Source organism: Rattus rattus, chromosome 4 (assembly GCF_011064425.1).
Source record: "Rattus rattus isolate New Zealand chromosome 4, Rrattus_CSIRO_v1, whole genome shotgun sequence".
NCBI classification, from domain to species: Eukaryota; Metazoa; Chordata; class Mammalia; order Rodentia; family Muridae; genus Rattus; species Rattus rattus.
The window spans coordinates 134517308-134531770 of NC_046157.1; the positions used below are offsets into that span (position 1 = coordinate 134517308).

The 14463-nt window shown below is 42.0% G+C and overlaps 1 protein-coding gene across 2 annotated transcripts in view; it reads right to left on the bottom strand.

Annotated features, from left to right (window-relative positions):
- Positions 1–14463, bottom strand: part of Spats2l (spermatogenesis associated serine rich 2 like) — a 99181-nt gene that overhangs the window by 76152 nt on the left and 8566 nt on the right. For both annotated transcript variants that reach the window (XM_032901193.1, XM_032901194.1), the window contains exon 2: positions 13655–13715. In XM_032901193.1, the coding sequence (XP_032757084.1) occupies positions 13655–13693 (39 nt within the window). In that variant the 5' untranslated portion in view covers positions 13694–13715. The remainder of the gene's footprint in view (positions 1–13654; positions 13716–14463) is intronic.

The window sequence follows — 14463 nt, forward strand, 5'->3', positions numbered from 1 at the left end:
CCTGGGAAGTGGGTTGCTAGGACTCAGTGGCCAGCAAGGCAGCCTAGCTGAACCAGTGAGTCTCAGCACCAAGTGTGTATGAGAGAGCTACCCTGTCTCAAAACACAATGTGGATGTATTCTGAGGAGAAACACCCAAAGTCATGCTTGCACACGTGCACAGTCCCCTCTCACATGTATACATGCTTGTTGCACAGACACTCAGACATCCACACACAATATGTAGATACACACACACACACACACACACACACACACACACACACACACACACACACACACACACGGTAGGGGTGAGATAGATTCTTTGGAAAGAAAGGAAGTCCCCTTTTTATTCCTCAGAGTTTTGAGAAGGAAGGAAAGAGGAGAAATGGAGAATGGAGATACAATGAAAGTTTGAGTGGGCGAAGAGGAATGTTTATGGAAACCATTCATCTGAGACACTTACGGAATAGAGGATGGTTTAGAGCTGCCTGCATGGGAGCCTAAGAGGAAGTGGTGGTGATGAATAAAGAATGCTGGCCAGACCTGAAGGTCCGTGAACGCTAGACTGCACAGATCTGTCATCGAGCCAGCTGGCATGGCCTATCCCACAGATTCTTAGCAAACTAGAAGCAGAGGCAGAGGAGAAGAATGACGCACGTTTATAAAATGTGAAGTGACAGTGGGGGTCCTGAGGCTCAGGTGGGTTGAAGTGGCTGATAAGGCACCTAAGAAGATGGATTAGGACACTAGAGAGAAATGCAGGGACCCGATATCCTGTGAGATTAAGGACAAGTAAAACAGGCAAGAAGAGCTGGTGATAAGAAGCACATGGCAGGGGGCAGGGGAGATGCTAAGCCTTCCCACCTCTTCTACTTGGTGCTACCTTCTGGTACACGAGAGGGCAAGCCCTTTTCTACAGGCCAGCCCTACACTTATTTTAAAGAACTGAAGCACCCCTTAGAAATCTAGAAATCCATCACTACGGAGCAAGCAGGTGATCTTCTACAGTCTTTCATACGCTGCAGTCTCCCAGCTCTTGCCATGTGGTCAAGCTCTCCTGAGTGTTTCCTCGTGAAGTGTTGGATAAATAGGCACGCTGCTCCAGTAGGGGAGGGGACTCAAAGAAGAGAACCGTGCACCTGTGCCTGCCTTGATGGGGCCCTATTTATTCATTCAAGTTGTCAAAGCCAACACGGATGCTTCAGGAGACACACTAATTACTGGTCTCCGCGGGGCTTACTTGCTATTAGCTCTCCTTACGTTGTTCTCAAGACAAGTGCTGAGCCCCAGGCTTGGAGGAAGACGGTAACACTCAGCCAGGGATTTTACATCCATCCTTGTTAAATTTCAATATGTAAGTTCTGACTCAGTGTTCCAGCCAGCTGTTAACTTTTGGAACCTTGTGTTTTTGTGTTACTACAATCAAGGAACACGTTAGCCATTCCTTCCAATTTGGTATTTAAAACAACAAACAAACCAAAAACAAACAAACAAAAAAACCAGTTGCAGCCCTCTCCTAGAGATTTACTGATTTAAACTTTGTGTAGGCCAGAGCCAAATTATTGATTGGGATTTTTATGAGCCTGAGTCGAGTACCAAAGTCAAGGTATTACCACAGGAAAGCTGTTGGAACTGAGAGTGATCTTTTAATTCATGCCCCATTGTTTGTTTATTCATCGATTCAGTCACAGTGAACAGACTCTCAAGCTGGACCGTAAGGCAGGGACGGACACACTTCCTGACCCTGAGGAAATTTATAGTCTAGAAAGACAGAGGTTTGATGGACTTGGTAAAAGGAGTGAAGATGTTCTGTTGTCTGAGAACCAGAGAAACACTGGGGGCTGAAATTGGTCTAAGGGGAGAATGAAGGGAAGGATATGGAGAGGAGACAAGGCAGGACACGGGAAGTGTGCTCCAAGAAAGATGGTCCAGGCTTCTTGCAGCATCAGGTGTTAAAAAGGCATGGGATTTCAGAGCAGATGCATGGGGCCAAAGTGGTCAGGGTCCCACGTCTGATAACTTTGAGCCTGAGTCTAAGGCAAAGCTAGTGAAGATCTGCCCAGGGGAGGACTATGATATTTGTGAACTTAGGGTCATTCAATCTTTTTTTGTATGAATTCTAGGCGATCAAATGGATGCTGGTTAGGATTCTAATACAGTAGCCTGGGCTAGAAAACAGATCAAGCAGAGTAGAGAACGACTCACGGGTTACTTGTGAAGAAGTAACCGGTCTCTTTACATACAAGAAACGAGAAGGAGGAAGCAATCATATGATGAATGGCTTGGCACTGAAGTCTCCACCATGGTTCTGATGAGCATCCTGAGTTGAGAACCATGACTTTGAGGTATAATGGAAGTTACGGACTAAGTTTGGCCCCATGCCTGAAGATGCTCCAAGGAGGCTGGGCCGTCTCTCCTTGGAGCACAAGTCTGTGTCTGCCTTGTCTCTCTTACAACTCTACATCTCCTCTCATCTCCCCTCAAACTAATCTCAGTCCCCAGTGTTTCTCTGGTGCCCAGACAACAAAAAAATTTCATTTCCTTTAGTGAGGGAGAGGGAATAGGAAAAAAGGACAGGCACAGGAGAGAGGTCTTAGGGACAATTGGTCACCTCTCAAATCATCTAGAATATGCCATAATTCTTCCATATCTCTCCACTAGGCAAGATCATCATTATTTCAACAATAAGGATTTTGTAAAGTAAAACTGTTCAATAGGGTATGCGCTCTCTTTCTTCCCATCCCCTCTCTGATAGTCTCAAACAGCCAAGCCTGGCCTCAAATTCACTATGTAGTGGAGGAGGACTCTGCGTTTCTGATCCTCCCGTCTCTTATCCCCACCTCCAAGGGCTCAGAATACAGTTGCATATCACTATACCTACATTATGTGGTTCTGGGGATTGGACCCCAGGTTTTGTACACATTGGACATGCTGTCTACTCAGGTGAGCCCTCCCTTGAAAAGGCATTACAGTTCCCTGCTGGTATGTGACATCTGAGAAGAACTTATCTGGAACTTGCACTATCTCTATGGAGATGGGCTGGGAGGAGTCTGATTGTATGAGTGTGCCGGGGGCCACTCATGCAGAAAGACGGCAGCAGAGAGACCATGAGCAGGGCAGAGTGTTCTCTTCAAATAACAAGGAGACCATTCAATGGGGTTTTGATGGGCTCTGCTGGTCTTCCTCACAGAATGGTGACCTTTGGATAGACTGTTTATAGGGCAACCCAGTGCTGCACGCAGGTACCCCAACTTTGAGGAGGCAGAATGACATCATTTAGGAAGAAACTTGTTTCTTAACTACACGAGTCAGCTTGCTCTAAGAGCCTATCTCCCTTTAAGATTCTAATTCTTAATATGGAAGGTACTCCTGTAGTCATGATTTCTGAATAGAGTTTGCCTGAGAGGGCATAGACAACAAAAGCAAGAGGCCATATATAAGATGGTTGCTAATGGCAACAGTCCCTCCAATTTACATCGAGAAACACCATAAAGAAACAAAAATGTATATTCAGTGTAAGCCCGAGTTATCTTGTTTTTAATTGCTATGTTTGACTCTTCTCCGATTTCCCCAGAATCACCGATTAGACTTGCAGATGATTTCAGAGTGGGTGAGGCTCTCAGTCCACCAGGGTTGGCGCCACTCAGCTGTTACACCTACACAGCTTGAGGGTTAGGGAAACGTTCTGTCTACCTAGTATCTCAGATGAATTCTATAGTCACACTTAGTAACTGCAGGGGAAAAAAAGCAGTGTTATATCCACAGGCTATTTTTGTTTATGTACCTTAATCACAGCAGAAAAGCAATATTCTTTTAATTTATTTCCTTTCTAAAGAACAGTCAGTGAATTCTTTCCTCATTTTCTTTGTAGTTTAAAGTCTCCACTTCGGGAAAAATGGCCATTATTTACATTCACTCTTAATGTAGTTTTTCTGTTTTTTTCTCATCCACAGAACTGCCCAGATAAAAGTACTATAAAAAGGGTACGAGTCACTTATAACCCTTTAATCAATACTAGGGGAAGCAGCTAATTGCCCTTTGGTCAATACCAGCATAGAGAGTTAACTTAATCTCTAAAGTATGTTAGCTTTGGACATTTCTTAACCGTGGTGTGGAGGAAACAGACCATAAAACTCCATGGAAACCATGAATATACTTTCCCTCTTATTTACAAGGGTGGACCAACTAATAAAAGACACACTGTTTTAAATATCAGTTAAAATGATTAACTGACCAGATCTTATTTTCCTACAATTTTCTGTTTGGTTTTCCTCTAAAGACGAGTAAAAAAAAAAGTTTAAAAAAAGTGAAAAAAGAAAAAGAAAAAGAAAAGAAATGTACTTTGTGCATTCAGCCTTCAAGAAGTCAAGTTACATTTGAGCTGTAAGAATTGGCAGAATGTCTCCATTAATAATCAACGAGTACATATTCATGGAGGATTTACTCACAGTGAAACATCATGTAGTCGTGAGAGAAGGAAGATGCTTAACTGTGGAACAGCATGACAACATGGGTCAGCGTGAAGGACATTATGCTACCCAGCCAGTCACAGGACCAATGCTGCCCCACTCCACTTACATGGAATATTAACAAAACCAAACTTGTAAATGTATAGGACCACCTGGTGGTTTCCAGGGACATTGAAGGCAGTGACAAAGATAATGTTTATTTACACTTGACAGGTAAATCCCAGAGACCCTGTGCCTGTGGTTAACAATATGTGCATTTATAATTCCACGAGGGAAATGTTGTGTTAAGTGTTTTACAATAAAACCCCCCATAGTTATGTAACTGATCATCGATCATCATTGCAACAGCTTTTACTGAAGATCATCTTCAAAGACTGAGAAGCAGAGTTCTGAAGAGTTCCAAAGATAGAGGTATGAGGAATCTGGGTTACAAATGAATCATAGATGGTTTTATGAAAACTGTGCATTTTACAAGAAATGGGAGTTTGTGCACTCTGTTCTATATAAATAGAGGGGTTACTCTGGAGACTGAGGCAAGCGCTCACTCTGTAGTCCGGTGCTCTGCCATTGTCTTCTACAATGCCTGAGACCCCAGGTTCATCTACTGGAGTTAGGGCTTTGGTACCCTACAGGGTAGTGACTTAACTCACGTGGTAAAAGAAGACAGCAAACCAAGATGGCTGACATAATGGAGCAAAGAATTGGAATTTTCCATGGAAGGAACTGGATTTCTTTTTACTTTAAATGTGGTTAGAAACAGAGTTAGGGGAAAAGGTTACTAAATGATTGCTTACTCTAAAAGTTGAAAAGACCTTCATACTAGAGCATGGCCCAGTTTGCAAAGGCAAGGGAATGTGTGTGTGTGTGTGTGTGTGTGTGTGTGTGTGTGTGTGTGTGTGTGTGTGTGTGTGTGTGTTTGACAAGCAGGCTGGGCTGGCTGACCTCTGAACTGAAGGGATCTGCCTGCCCATTTCTCCCCAGCAAGACACAAGCACATACTACTATGCTTGGCTTTTAAAATGCTTTCTGGGGATTGAATTTAGGTCCTTTCCCTTCATCAACTGTTCTACCTCACCAGCCTCTTAAGAGTTAGTATTTTAATTTAATAATTATTTCAGAGCAGAGGTTTTCAAACTTTTTATTCCTTTTTTCCAGGTAAAAGCTCCCGCTTTAATAGTATTGTAAAATTTCAAAATATGTATCTCAATTTCCTTTTTATAGTTTTTTAAAATGTAATTGAGTGCTGTTGTAGGAGGCAGAGGTGCTTGACATCAGAGTCGTGTTGGGCTGATCCTATGCATTTCTCTTCCAGCTGCTGTCAGTCCACACTGAGGTGGACACATACACTCTGAGGAACATAAAGTCCTTCCATTGGCAGCTTTGGCATATGCCCCTCCTCCACTGGCCTGATGAAACTTTCTTACCATTGCATTACAAGTTGGAGATTTTTCTGTATTTTGTCTCTCTCTCCTTCCAAAGATATATATCATGGCTGTCCCTAACTGCATCTGCTTATTCTCACATTTACCATTTAAAAGCACTGCCCTCCACCTCTAGGCTAAGGAGGCCAGTCCCACCTCCTGCCTTCCTAGGACTTGTCTCTACTCATAGTTATTTACAATTACCATGATAGAATCTTGACTAAATTATTAAACCAAATTTTGACTAACTGATACCAGGAGTAGGGTAAAATTTGTAGCATTACTGTTATATAAAATATCAAGTACACAAGCAAGATAAAAAAAAATTCATACTGTTGATAAGGAGATTGTGACCAAGTTGTGGAGAAATAGCTGATTAACAAAAAGTGGCTTTAGTAATAATATACATGAGTTTACTGTTAAATGATAGATCTACTAGTTTGTCTGCTCATCAAATCTATTTCTACAAATTTTCAGTGTGCAATGTCAGAAGAGACGAAATCATTGCTGTTGCCTTGTTAGTCTTTTATCTATAAAATTGGATAATTTAGGGGGCAGAGGTTGAATCCTCAACAACTCAGCTGTTGAGAGGACTGACTGCTCTTCCAGAGAACCTGGGTTTGATTCCCAGAATCCACGTGGCTGTCTGTAGCACCAGTTCCACATAGACATACATACAGGCAAAACATAGATACACATAAAATAAATAAATCTTAAAAACTTGCATAATTTAATATGAAGGATCATTGTAGGAAACAAATAGACGATGGGAGAGGGACTATAAATTCTGAGGGACTGCTAACAGGGGGTACTTTTCCCTGCTGTCAAATGACTTCATTTTGACATGCTCTTATACTCTTTAGCGTTAAGCATCTGTCTCCTACCGTCCCTCAGCCATAGTACAAAAGGGGTTACAGTGAAAGGCTAGAAGAAGATGGGGTGGGGGTAGGAGAAACAGAAGAAGAAACATTGTGTATTCCGGGCATGTAGCTTGGACAAAGCAATGTAATGCTAATCCTGCAGTAGTGAATTTCTTCTTATCCCCTGAAACTGATGCTGACAGTTCCATTTATTCATTCAGTTCCTTTAGACTCCTTGTCAAATCTCCTCTAGTTGCCAAGCAACAATAACAGCAGTTCTGTACATAAGCATTAGGCAATAACTATTGTCAGTGTTTCTCCTTTCTTTGAAAGGGAAATTTAATGACCCTTTCCTATGAGAAAATGATGACAAGAGCGGGTCCCACAGTGAAATCTAAAAGCTGTGCAGCTGGTGTTCTTGCTATTTGAATCTAAGGGTTGGGCTAAACTGAACTCTCCTGAAAAAATTATAAACTGAAGGTTTTCCCCTGAAGCTCACATGCTTGTTTGTTGTAACAAGTATACGTCATTAAAACTCATTCCTAATCCTATGAAATGGTTTCTTTGTCAAATAGGTTAACATCTTAAAGATGAGGCATAGTGCATATTGCTATCCTCTGATCTGCTGAAATCTCGTTAGTCCAATTTTTGGCTTTTTCTGACTACCCTCCACTCCAAATAAAAACCTGAGCTATATTTTCAGTACTTTGTAAAACACAGACCAAGAGTTACAGGAACAATGTAAAATGGGGCGTGCTTATTACAAGGCAACAAATTACCCATCCAACTCTTGTGGATGGAAACTTGGACACCAATGTGCACACTTCGTATCTCGGTGACCTGCAGGAATGGTGACAATACCTCCTTGCACGCCGTGCGGACAGCAGACTCGTCCCTCCTTTCATTTTAATGACTCTGTATGGTTACTGTTTACATTCCAATTTACCTCAATAACTTGAACTGCTCTAAAAGCTATTCACGATAAATGGCCTCTCGGCGATGATATTACAGACTGGGCTGTTCCCCATTTCTATGTCATCCGATTGTCTTGTCTCAATTATATTTTGTGCAGCTCAGCAATAGCTATCAGAGTCTGAAAGTCAAGTCCATTTTTTTTTATGTTTTCTCATCTGGACTTCTCTTCCCCCTCCATTCTTGGTTGCACAGGATGTTTCCCGAGAGAGATGTTAATTAGAGGCAGTTTCCCCATTTTTATTTGTATCATAAACAGATGATGCCCCTCCACCCAGATCCTTTTTAGCATTAGGAGCTCCACACTTACTGTTGCATTTGATGACTTCATACTGGGATCGAACCTGGGATCTCACACTTGCCAGGTGAGTCCTCACCCCTGAGCAAGTCTCCAGCCCACCCTACTGAGATGATTTGTAACCATGCCTCGCTTACTTCCTGGGAACCTGAAGTCCAGAAGAGTTAAGTGGTTTGTTTCAGGCTATTCAGCTGGGGCTTGAGAAGCTGACAGTTCTTACCTTCTAGACATGTTTTCCCACAGCCCCTCTTAGAGGCCATTCCCAGGGTCACTGGGTCCCCTACAGCTCAGGAATCATTCACCACTAGAATGACTTATCCTATCGTGCCTGGGCCCTAGGAACATGCTAATTACATACTAACTAATACATGCTAACTCTATAGGCAAGTATTCCCTTTCCTTTCATCAACATGTTTTCTTACTAAATTGAATTTAACTGATAGTAATACATGAAAAAAACTGACAAAATCTATTTTCTTTACTACTTATCATTACCCTTTATTTTAAAATTCTATAAATCAATTTCACTTAAGTGTAAGATACCTAAGTGTATTAAGTAGGAAGTAACTTAACAGTCACTATCCACTAATTTATCTATGGAGTTTCTAGTGTTGAACTTTGTTTTAAAGAAAAGTAATCTATGCACTCATATGCACATAACCACAAGTGGACACACACCTACGTGTAATTAACAATAATAAAAACAGGGGGTTGGGGATTTAGCTCAGTAGTAGAGCGCTTGCCTAGCAACCGTAAGGCCCTGGGTTCGGTCCCCAGCTCCGAAAAAAAGAAAAAGAAAAAAAAACAATAATAAAAACAAATCTTTAACAAGATAAAAGGGAGAAAATGCCAGTGAACAGTGAATTATTTCCAACCACAAGACTCTTGGTTGCTGTCCATCTTCAATCAAGTGTGCTTTAGGGATCTATTCTGTGAGCAGTTGCTACCTAGCAACCTCATTTGTTGTCATGACTTGCCAGGGACCACAGTGCTTGCTCACCATCTTCTAAAGATGTTTCTTTCCTGCAGAAGCACATGTAGTCAACCCAAGCAACCCAAGTAAGCTCCCATTTCTAGAAGCAATTTAAGGCATGCTTTAATAGCAACGAGTATGAGAAAATGAGCTGACATTTCCATTAACCTTCATACCATTTTTCAAGAAGCCTGGAGATTTGATAACATTTCATAAATGGGATTTCATAAGTCTCTAAAGAACTTAACTATTCAACTACTTGTGTTCACTCATCTGTTATCCATCCACTTACCCAACTCTAACTCGGGGGGCCAATGATAGGTCAAATCCAAGAATGCAAGACTCACTCTCCAGTCTTAACACAGGGAGACAGACAACTAAGGTCCACTTTACATGCGAGTAAGTTGTGATGAAAGATGCGGAGTCCATTGAGGAAGCACAGGGGGAGGGGCATAACCCAGGCAACGCAGGGAGAGAGAAAGATGTCTGAAAGGGTTCCTGAGTGGACGTGGAGTGAGGCTCAGGTCCTGGAGAAAGACGTATCATACAGGATCCAGCCTTTGCGATGGGTTGGGGCAAAGATGTTCTAGGTCACAGGGGCTGGGCTGAAGGGCACATGACTCCACATGGAAGTGGGGAGAGAGGGGTAGATGAAAGTAAGGAAGAAGACAGAGGTCTAATCAGGAAGATGTATGCCCTACTGAGGAAACTGAATTTTTACTTGAGCGACGTTTATAAACGAAATCCTTACAGTTATAATCTAACACTGCAAAGTTATTTTGAAATAAAATGTCACAAATATCTATTACAAGTTTTATTTGCCCTGAATATTGGACATTAATAGCTTCTTTTCTGGACTAAAAAAACTGCAAGAAGACAAAAGTTATTTCTTCAAAGTACTCGGCTTCTATTCAGACCAACCTTTTGGTTCACTAGAGACAAAGAACTCATCTCACTGTCAACCTTGCACTACAACGGAAGAGATAGTGTATTTCCTTGTTTACATATTTGTCTTTGTGGACGTGCATATATGTGTATGTGTGCACAGCCTGTGGCCAACCCTGAGTGTTGTCATTTCCCAAGGCCGTCCATCTTGTTTTTTGAGGAATGTCTCTCAGTGGTCCTGGAGCAGTGATTTGGTGAGGCTGGCTAGCAAGTTCCCGGGATTTCCTGGTTCCTGCCTGTCCAGTGCTACGCTTACAAGCTTGGTCACCAAACTGACCTTTTAAATGAGTTCAAGTTTCCACCACAGGTCCTCATGCATGCTCAGCAAGCCCTGTATGACCGAGCCATCTCCGGAGCCAGCACCTAACATAAGACTTTTTTTTTTTTAATTTTCCACCGATGTTGACTAGATATTGTATCAACACTACTAGAAATCTGCTCACTAATCTACAAAAGCTTGTAACTTAAGACCGAACAGTTGTTATTATTCTTAATTTTCAAAACTGAAATGTCATTGCTTTGTGTGACAGATTGAGAAACAAACTAATCATAAAAGGCCACAAAAGCTAATAACTAAAGGAAATAAGTATACCAAAATAAATCAAACTAAAACTATATATGATCAGAATTTCTGTTGCTTATTATGGCTTATTTGATGGAGTTGAGAAGTCTATTAACTTTTGACAGGGGAGGGTGGAATTCACTAATTGAGTTAGCACGCTTTGCTTTCACTGTCAACATTTACAACTCAAATTGTACCCTTTCTCAAGATGCTGACAACATTTTGATGAGTTACTCAAGTGGAGTAGCAAAACATCCTCCGTACCTATCCCTCCTCATGTGGACTCCCAACAGCCACGGACAGTCAATGTTCTGATATCTGAGTCAACGGATGACACCTTCATGCTGACCATCCATGTTGTGTGTTCACACAGAACAACCTGTTTCTTCTCTTCTGTGTAAGACAATCTAATCCTGCCTGCTCGGCCTCCCGTGGTGGTCTGTCCACTAGCTATGGTCTGCAGGAATTATTTGCTATAAATCTGATTCCATAAAGGGTTTTACATTCTATAGATTGATTGGAGAATTCTGGATCCATCTATCAGCAGATGGCTGAAAAGAGGCCAATCTGTGACCAGCACTAGGAAGTCCACCCTAGCTTTTCAAACTGGGGATCATATACATTCTCACTTAAATAAAGGGAGACTATGAAGGCATATTATCAAGGAGATACAGCTTTCTGCTATTGTTTATTCAATGATAAATATACTAAAATAGTTTAATGTTAAAATAATATGTGGAGTAATGATGGAATATAATGGATAGAAAATTTAAATCGATTAAGATACCACATAAAACTACAGAGAAACTCTGTTGGTAAAAGTTTTATTTTCCATCTCCTTTGGTAGTGCTTGTGTTTTTCTGTTCACTGGTGGGAACCCTGAGAAACAGTGAAAAGGGAGGGGACTTCAGAACCAGACATGGCAAAGTATGACTTTGACCAAGTCAAGGGTGACCTCAAGCCACAGTGTCCCCATCAAAGAGGATGTCACTGAATAGACATATAAGCATGCGTCATAGTCTCAGAGGCGGCCAGGTGATCTCTGAAAACATGTCCCACCAATCCATGCTCCTGATTACATCTTCCCATCAGCTGGCCTTTGCCCGTGGAAGAGAGACCTCCAAAGCTCTAACATGGTTGAAGCCTCTTGGCATGTGTCTTAGTTAGGGTTTTACTTCTGTGAACAGACACCATGACCAAGGCAACTCTTGTAAGGACAACATTTAATTGGCTTACAGGTTCAGAGGTTCAGTCCATTATCACCAAGGCGGAAACATGGTGGCATTCAGGTAGGCATGGTGCAGGAGAATCTGAGAGCTCTACATCTTCATCTGAAGGCTGGTAGCAGAAGTCTGACTCTCTGGCAGCTAGAATGAGGGTCTCAAAGCCCACACCCACAGTGACACACCTCCTCCAAGAAGGCCACACCTACTCCAACAGGGCCATACCTTCTAATAGTGTCATACCCTGGGCTGAGCATATACGAACTATCAGAGCATGCAAACACCTTCAGCAGTCTAATGAAGCTGGAGGTCCTTCTCAGGACAATGTATTAAAATTCATGACAGACAATATGTATACTTACAAAGGAAATAGCTCATATTGAAATAAAGGCCACTACCAATAACAAAAATCAAAAGAAAACAAACACATGCTACAGTAACCCAGGAACGTCTCTATTAACACTTCAAATAACACAATCTAGCGATAGGGTCTAGAATGACAGTTGTTTTGAAATGATGGTGGACAAGTTACACATCAGGATATTTGGAACACAGATAATTTGATATGAAAATGCATATGGCTTCCAGCGACATGTTTCGCAGTCTTGCAGGGCTTTCCACACTGCATGCTTGAAGGAACTGTTAATTTCTCCTCAACATGACTGATGATAAAATGTACCTTTATATTATAAGATAAACACATTTCCATCCAGGTACATGGATTCCTCAATTCCACCTCTTTTCTCTGAAGGTTCATGGTTGAGGTGAAGTGGCGCCCTCTGGCCTTTGTGTCCCATTCCCATTCCCTCTGCCCATCACCCTGAGACCCTCACTGGCTATCTGTTTCCAAACACACCCAACTCTGCATCATAAGCACTTACTTTTGCTTTAGTTAAATACAGGATTCTCTGCTCTCAGATCCTATCTACTTTCTTTCAGTTCTCACATGACCTCTCAAAGAGCTCTTGGAACATCCTCATGTAAAGTAGTCACCTCTCTACCTCGGTCCCACCAAAGCACACCTCATGTGTCGTTCTCAAGGCTGCAATCAAGGTCTGAAATGGCTGTTCTCACTTATATGTCACTACATTTATTTTGGCTTCTCCTCCCTAAATGAGTAGGTACTCATCTGTATGCTTGGTGTCCTTATCACTGGCATCCAGTAAAGAAGAAAATTACAAGGACTCCCTCTGCTCGCCATTTGTTCTATATTTTTCAGTATGGTAGGGATACAAAGAGATGAGGACCAAATGCCCACACTCAATGTGGCAGGCAGTCCAAGGAGTCTGGGATACCTGTAGAGAAGGAGACATGAGTGGGGGCTGAGAGAGGGTCCTGTCCGGGATCCCTTAGTCTTTGCTGCTATGGGGTAGGTTGGGTTGACTTATCTCACTGGGCTGTGATTCAAGGCCATTAGGACTGAATACTACAATGTATTTATTAATACACAGATGATAAGAGAATGATATTGACAGAAAGTCAAGTAAGCTTTTCAGACTGGTAAGGGCTGTGAGTGGTGGTCAGTTCATAAAAAAAATGATAAAGAGTGGGGTGAGGAGGAGTTCCATGTCATGAACTCTCAAGGTTGAAAGATACCTAAAAGGCCATCTGGAACAGCCGCATGATGGTTGGAGGGGCAGTCATGCACGCAAGTTCTTAGATGCTGCCTACGCGCTATGTGAGCTAAGTAAGCCACCTGCCTCACCTGTGCTGCTGCTCAGTTTCTCTCTCTGCATCATGGGAAGGACTGTAACATAAATAAATGTATTGTGCCTGTCACACACTGCACAGATGAATGTTCTGATAAATAGTATATCAATGCGACAGACTTTCTATGTATCTCTGCCAACCATTTTTCCCTTCTTCCACTATAATCAAGTTTTTACCAGCAGGGATTAGGTTACCTAGTTTGCAGTTTCTGAGAGTCAACACACAGCAAGACCTTACCTTCTCTTTGACATTCACATGAGTGTTGAGTTCAGCCATCTTCCTTCTAGGGGTATAAGCCCTATAAAGAAAGGATAAGAGACATGGTTAATGCTTCAAAGATGATTTCCTGATGTGTCATTTTTATGTCCAGTTGTGGTTTGAATGAGAATGGCCCCCCATAGGCTCATACACTTGAATGATTGGTTCTCAGTTGGCGAAACTGTTTAAGAAGGATTAGGAGGTGTGGCCTTGTTGAAGTTATATCACTAGGAGTGGGATTTAAGCTTTTGAAAATCGGTATCATTCCTAGTGTGCTCTCTCTCTCTCTCTCTCTCTCTCTCTCTCTCTCTCTCTCTCTCCTCCTCCTCCTCCTCCTCCTCCTCTTCCTCCTCCTCCTTCTGTTCTCCCTCCTCCTCCTCCTCCCTCTCCCACCTCTTTCCCTCTCCTTCTCTCCTCCAGCTTGTGGCACCATGCTTGCCTACCTGCTGCCATGATTCTCACTATGATGATCATCAACTCACCCCCTGAAACCATAAGCTCCCAATAAATTCTATTAGTTGTCTTGGTCCTGATGTCTTAGCACAGCAACAAAGAGTATCCAAGACATTCTCTCTACTGACATGGTAAACCAATCCATTTAGTTATAATCATATGAACTTAGAATGGAGAAATAGTTTCCAGTTCACCACTTGACTCACGTATGTTCTAAAAGCATGCTCTAGTAACTCTGTAAGAAAATGTGTATCTTTTTATCTGTAGTACCATGGAAAATGATACAGACAGGCGGGAATGAACCCAAACTGTGTTTCTTATTATGAAAAAGAGAA